The following is a 6,982-nucleotide window of genomic DNA, read 5'->3' as shown; positions in this document are numbered from 1 at the left end:
GATCCCATTTCTGTGTAATTAAAAGCTGCTGCTGCAAGCCTCTATAAATGCAATCGAAAAATGTATACAGGGTTTCTTCTACCTAGTGGGTTCTAAAGTTACTTTTTAATCATGAGAAACACAAACTTTTATAACAATGTATTCCAACAATCAGTTATGCTTGTTTCCAACTGGCTGATCACACAAATCAGGGTGTAGGATAGCATGTTTGCTACTGGCTGATTGTTGCAACACAAAAATGCATACATGAAATAGTTAAACACAGCACACAGTATTACACCAAAGTGTTTTTCTCATTTCAAGTTTATTAAAACTTTAGCAGTACAAATTATCCAGGTTGCAGATTATCAAAAGATCAACTCAATAAAGTCCACATTGGAAAAAAAAAAAGGACAAACATAACCCAAAAATTCTAAAGAGGAAAACAACATAAAGGAAAATCATCAGCAAGTCTCTAAAACTTAAAATTTGAGACAGAATGGAAATAAGAAGTTTATACAACTCACTCATCCACTTTTGTCTTCATCTGTTCCAGGGCTTGACTCATGATCAAATTTTTTATTTTTATCATGTGCGTGGTCATTTTCTTGACACTTTGATTTTTGGTTTTCTTTTTCCACTGAGGATCTGGTCTTCTCATCCTCTTTGTTTTTCAAAGTGGAGAACTGGAATTCATTGTCCTGACTACTTTGTTTCATTTTTGAGAATGGACTTTGATCTCTATCAGCCTTTTTTTCCCTGTTATGTGAGCTGCTATGATCACGATTTTTAGAGGACATTCTCTTCTCACTCTCAGAATTTTCCTTTCTGTGTGAACTTTTACTTTCTTGGTTTCTGTATTTTTCTTTGTTTCTGCTTTGACTCTCTTCTCTCTCTGAGCTCCGTGAATCTCTCCTCCTTCTCCTCCTGTCTTTACTTCTCGACCTTCCTGGTGTCGCTCTTCTCTCTCGGCTACGTGAACGTCCTCTTCTTCTGTACTCCTGCTCTCTGTATCTATGATACTCCTTGCTTCTGCTGCGATCTCGGTCATGGCTTCTAGACCGCACTCTTCTGCTCCTGTCCCTACTTCTGCTTCGTTCCCTTGTTCTACTGTTGTAACTGTGTTTGCCTTTAGTTATATCACGTTCCCTACTCCTAGACTGTGCACGTCTATCCTTGTCCTTACTTTTATTATGGTCATGCTCATTACTTTTTGATTCTAACTGTTTAGACTTCTCTTTACTTCTACTTCTTTCCTGATCTTTTCCTTTAGAATCAGACTTTTCTTTTTCTTTAACATTCTCATGATCCCTTTCTTTACTCCTTGACCTCATCCTCTTTTCTTCATGTCTATTATGCTTTGTATCTCTTTCTTTACTCTTGGATTTCTCTTTGCTCTTACTTCTACTTTTCGATTTGGCCCTTTTCTTTACCTTGTTTTTATTATATTTATCATCTTTTTCTGAATTTCTTCTGATGTCTCTCTCTTTGCTATTAGATTTATGGTCTTTAACTTTCTTTTCCTTTTCACTTTTTCTGTTTGGACTCTCAGATACATGCCTATGATCAGTTATTTTTTTCTCTTTTACTCTAACTGGGCTTCTTTGATTTTCTTTTATTTCATTTAACTCACTCCTAAAAAATAAAGAAAAAAAAGTTTTGGGAAAACTTTATTAGGAAAAGAATGGTATCCATTATTAGCTAAAATGATATTCTACTAAGGGTATTCAGAAACAATTGAAATGGCTTTAAACAATAACTTTATGCACAATAGTTAAAAAAAATACTTGTTACTACATTTGAAATAGAGTTAAATCTTACTTATCCCCTTTGATCCATCTTTCACCACTTGATACCCTCATTCTTTGAGCTCTCTGCATCTCTTGCCTCCAATGTGGAGGAGTCTCACTACGTCTGAAACGATCCCTTGATCTGGATCTAGAAGGGGTTCGATAACGCTTAAAAAAATAAAGAGAGGAAAAATTAACATATAAAAATATAAAAAGCATTACAACAATCATGAAAGTGTACATATTTCCAGGTTCTAAAAAAATTCTGACATTTCCATGCCCTCTACAAATAACTAGAACTTCCCAATTTTCAGGCAGGAAATCAATGAAGCATGACATGGTTTTAACATCTTTGCTTTCATTGCTAATGATATATGTGCTTATATATTCTTGTTTTAAATATTTTGGGGGTTTAGTTTCTAAAAGAGTAAATATTGATAGCTACAATCCCCATCTACAAAAGTTCTTTTGAATACACAATCATTTTTAAGAAGGGAAAGAAGTTGTAAGACAAAAATATTTGAGAACTGCCATGAGAATAGTTAGGAAGGCATTTATAGTTCAGAGAATATACAATCATGAATTGAACTAAGATGTTAAGAGTGGAACCAAAGAGAAGCAGATGGATTTCAGAGTATTTGGGAGGTTGAACTGACAGGATTAAGTTGTATAATGTAGGAAAGAAAGGGTAGAAAGAAAATGATTCTTGGGCTTCAGGTTTAAGTAACTGCACAGCTGGTGGTATCTGTCACTGAGACCAGGAAACTCAAAGAGCGTCAGATCTGAAAAGGATGTGCTTATGCTCAACACTGTATATGCTGAGTCTGAAGTGCCCATTAGGCAACTAAATGGCCATCAAATAAACCTCTGGTGCCAGAAGAGCATATGAAAAACTGACAGTTATCACCCTACAGGGAAGCTATGAGAGTGATGAGATTGCCCAAGAGACATATGCAGAGTGAGAAGAGTTGGAACCCTGGGGTACCACAATATTTAAAGGTCAGGTAGAGGAGTATGAAGCAGCACTGGAAATTTAAGATAGATTGGCCAGAGACAGGAAGAAATAATGATGGAAGCAAAGGGGAAAGAGTATTACGAGGAAGGAGATTAATTAAGACAAAGAATGAAAGGGTTCACTGGATTTTGTGACATGGAGCTGACCATATAGCAAGTTCTATTTTCACCAGAATGGTAGAAGACAAACTGAGAAATCGTTCAGGAAGGAGCAGAAAGTGAAGAAATAATATACTAAACATAGCCATATTTCTTAAAAGTTTTAAAAACACAAGAAAGATACTTAAATTCTGATGAGAATCCAGGAAAGAGAAAGAATATGAAATAAAATAAGGGTAGTTTTTTAACACGAGTAGAGATGCAGAAAGTAACAAAGGACACAAGAAAGACCTCAATCTCATTTTATACCATGTATGTATAAGATCTATTAATATCTCATGGATTTTCAATGTGGAAGTACTAACATAAAGTTACTATAAGAAGAGAACATATAATTCAGTATCTACATCCACTCTAAATTTTAGCTATTAAGAAGCACTCTAAAATTATTTAAGATAAATGCAATACTATCAGGATTTCTGGGAGAAGAATCACCTACCCTTGGTCCTCTTCCTTTAATTTTCCTGCCAGACCTAGTAACTAAAAGTCGCCTCTGGTATGAAGCAGGCTGGGAGTTAGGTAGATTACTAGAAGGAAGCAAAGGGAAAATTAAAACACATTATTTTATAAAAATAAATACGGAAAACATAACTTTACTGATTTGAACTAATAAATTTAAAATCTTTCATATAATCAGTGGTTCTCAAACAGGAATGTTTTATCAATTCCTACTAGATATCTGAAAAAGTATGGGAGCGTTTTTTCACTTGTCAAATGACTAAAGGGTGCCATTGGTACCTAGTGCCCACAAGTCAGGAATGTGTAAGGATGAAGAACTACTCTGCCCCCAAATGCCAACTGTGTCCTGTTGAGAAACACTGTTATACAATTATTACTAAGATGACGTTAACTTGATTGTGCTAAGGAACACAGATGAGCTCAGAGTATGCCGTATGCTGTTGAAAGAACAATTTTAAAACTGTGTCACTCTAAAGTAACTCATTATCCCACAAGCGGTTGTTCACTGGTAATAAAACTATAGTGAAGTATAATTTATGTAAATTAAGCAGACAAGATGGTCTGAATTAGCAAAATGCTTGATTAACAACATGCTTTATAGCAAAAAAGAAACTTTATTTTCAAATAGTAATGAGTTAATATTTAATTAGCACTAACAATGTTCACATAAGTTACACTTGAAAGCTCATTCTAAAGTAGTTCAAATACTGTCTCCTTTACATTCACTTCCTTAGAGACATCCTTTCCTAATAATTGAGGAAAAATAAACTCGAGCCAATCCATCAAAATTACCCCAAGTTTCAAATAACTAAGATTTATTTTTATATTTCTACTGTGTTGTGAAAGTATAGGGGGAATTCTCAGGATTTTATCACCTTTATGTTATAACAACATATATCTGATCATAAGTAAGAGAATGATGTCCATCTTTTTTTCTATTTTGGGGCATAATTATTAAAATGATTCATAAAGAACTAATAGAACTATTAATACTAATAAATGTGAATTTATGTAGAGAAACTTCAAAGTACTTGAGTATGATATCAATTTGCATTACCACAATATTATAAATCAGGCAAGGAAAAGAACATTTTCCTCCTATTAGACAAATTGAAAAACAAAAGTTCTTACTTGCTTAAAAGCTTAATGTATACAAGTAACAGAGTAAAATAGTTATCTTGTTTTAAATGGAATTTGTTTGGAAAGACACTTAACATATCTTTTTGCCATTTGTGTTGCTTTTTTTTTTTTAAGTAACTTTTACTCAAAATCTGTTTGAATTAAGTCAATTTATTTTTTCAGCTAGCCAGTTAGCAAAAAGGAGATTTGCTAACATCTTATTAAAATATTTTCAATCCTGGGACAAGGTCACCAATGAAATCTTGTCTAAAATAAGTAAAAATAGTTTAAAAAAGAGAAAATTCTATGGTAGAGAATGTAGGGCACTCTGTAAGAGAAACATATTCACATACCACTCTCTCTCTCTTTCTCTCTCCCTGTTCTTCCTCTCTTTTTCATCAGCTTTAGGAGGACTTTTTCTCATTAGGAATCTGTTTTCAGGTATAGGTGGGATCTCTTCTGGACGGACAGTAGACTGGGGTTGTGCTTCAAGATTTTCAGTCTCACTTTCACTAGACGCACTTAAGAGAAACACACAAAACAAGTTCCATTTGGTTATTATGTACCTACTTCAATTTTCCTACCATTGGTATTTCTTTCCTTTATAATATGTACAATATAAACACCACCCTGTCCCCCATCCTTGACCAAAGATGCAATTACATGGGGAAAATATTCATTCCTCTGACAAACTAACCAAGCGAAAACCAAAACCAAATGTTTTTGTTAGACGTTCTCAAAAATTAATATCCAATAAAATGGAACCAAAATAAGATACTCTATGGGCAATGCACTGATAAATTTAAAATACTTTAAAATATAAGCAAAAGAATTAGCTGCTTTAGAGGCAACAGGCATATAAAGACAAGTTTTAGTACAAACACAGATTATTGCAGACAAAACAGAAAAAAAGTAAATATACTGATATTATGTCTTCTACTCTTATGTTACAAAGGACAAAAAAGCAACTGAGACTGTTACAGAAAATAAGGAAAACAATCACTCATTTTCTATAATCCTTATCAATCTTATATTCCTTCCATAAAATACAAACCTATATAACCAAAAGCATCATATCACTGAGTTCAGACAAAATGAACTGAATGGTTTTGTCAAAAATTAAAAGTACCCAAATTTAATCTATAGACTATAGAATATCAAAATGGTCCTATACATCATGCTGTGAAATATTTCTCACTATTTTAATGTTCCCATATAACTGACCAAAAGTCTCAGTAAGTTTATATACAAAAGAGAGGGGAATTAGAATATAAAGTGAGCCCAGTAAAAGTGTAATCAAGACCTTTTCTTGCTTTTCTTTCGCTTCTTCTTTTCTTTCTTGTGTTTACGGGAATTTTTCCTATGTTTCTTTTTTCTTTTCTTGGATTTCTCTTCAGAAGCACTTTCAGAATCAGAAGAATCAGAAGAGGACTGAGAATCGCTTGAGCTATCTGAGTCACTGGACGATGATGATGATGATGATGATGATTTATGCCTTTTCTTTTCTTCTTTCTTAGCTTTAATATAAAGCAAAAGAGTTTGGTCAACACTTTTAAGAAAAACTTTGTTAAGTGGAAATTTAGATTTTGCGCAGATTCTCAAAGTCCAGTATTTAACACTTTGCTCATCCAGCTCTTTGATCTGAGGGGTACGGAAAGGAGTTAAGAGTCAGGATTAGAATCCAGATCTTCAAATTCATGGGCCAGGGTTACACCTATTGAGCCAAAGAATTCTGGAAAAGTAATAGATAAGTCTAAAATACTAAACTAAATTAATTTTAGGAAACATCTGAATAACACAGTTTTTAAAAAGCACAGAAAGAACAGTCAAGAGTCCCAAGTTCTAATTTCTTTGTAGTTTTCAACTTTTTTCTATTACTATCAAGATTGGAAATAGAACTGTAGGAAAGAAATAATAGAAAAAATACTTAGCATAAACACAGTAAGATAAAAAATACGATTCCATTGGCATGGGCTTATCAATGCCTGAGTATTCCTCTAATGATTAAGAAATTTAGCTGTAGTTGAAGAGCAGACAGTGGGTAGTTGTAGTCATCTGCCAATAGGGGTCTCTACAAAAAGTAATTTCAAGTTTAAATTTTATTTTCACTTAAGGAAGTTCAATTTTAAAAGGGGCCCCAAAACTCAAATGCTTTAAGGACTAGAAAACTAACACAAATAGGTGAAGTTAAACTAGTTGTAATACAACAGGAAGTTGAAGGAAGATATGTCAGATTGGATAGGGCCTGACCTAATAGTATTCTAATTCAAATCATGATAGACTTAAAGGAGTCAATTCAACAATCCGATTAAAGAATGAGCAGAGGACCTGAAGATATTTTTCCAAAGAAGACATACAGATGGCCAACGGACACATAAAAAGATGCTCAACAACACTAATCATCAGGGAAATGCAAATCAAAACCACAATGAGATATCACCTCATATCTGTCAGAATGGCTA

The 6,982-nt window shown here is 33.6% G+C and overlaps 1 protein-coding gene across 5 annotated transcripts in view; it reads right to left on the bottom strand.

Moving 5' to 3' along the window:
- Window positions 1–285: 285 nt before the first annotated feature.
- The window catches only part of PPIG (peptidylprolyl isomerase G), a 33,851-nt gene continuing 27,154 nt past the window's right edge, over window positions 286–6,982 (bottom strand). For all 5 annotated transcript variants that reach the window (XM_010971437.3, XM_045507669.2, XM_045507667.2 and 2 more), the window contains 5 exons: window positions 5,824–6,037; window positions 4,874–5,041; window positions 3,382–3,469; window positions 1,801–1,937; window positions 286–1,614 (listed from right to left, as the gene is read on the bottom strand). In XM_010971437.3, the coding sequence (XP_010969739.2) occupies window positions 507–1,614; window positions 1,801–1,937; window positions 3,382–3,469; window positions 4,874–5,041; window positions 5,824–6,037 (1,715 nt within the window). In that variant the 3' untranslated portion in view covers window positions 286–506. The remainder of the gene's footprint in view (window positions 1,615–1,800; window positions 1,938–3,381; window positions 3,470–4,873; window positions 5,042–5,823; window positions 6,038–6,982) is intronic.

This window comes from Camelus bactrianus, chromosome 5 (assembly GCF_048773025.1).
Source record: "Camelus bactrianus isolate YW-2024 breed Bactrian camel chromosome 5, ASM4877302v1, whole genome shotgun sequence".
NCBI lineage: Eukaryota > Metazoa > Chordata > Mammalia > Artiodactyla > Camelidae > Camelus > Camelus bactrianus.
The sequence above is the reverse complement of the archived record's forward strand: the minus strand, read 5'-3'. Positions and strand labels throughout refer to the sequence as shown.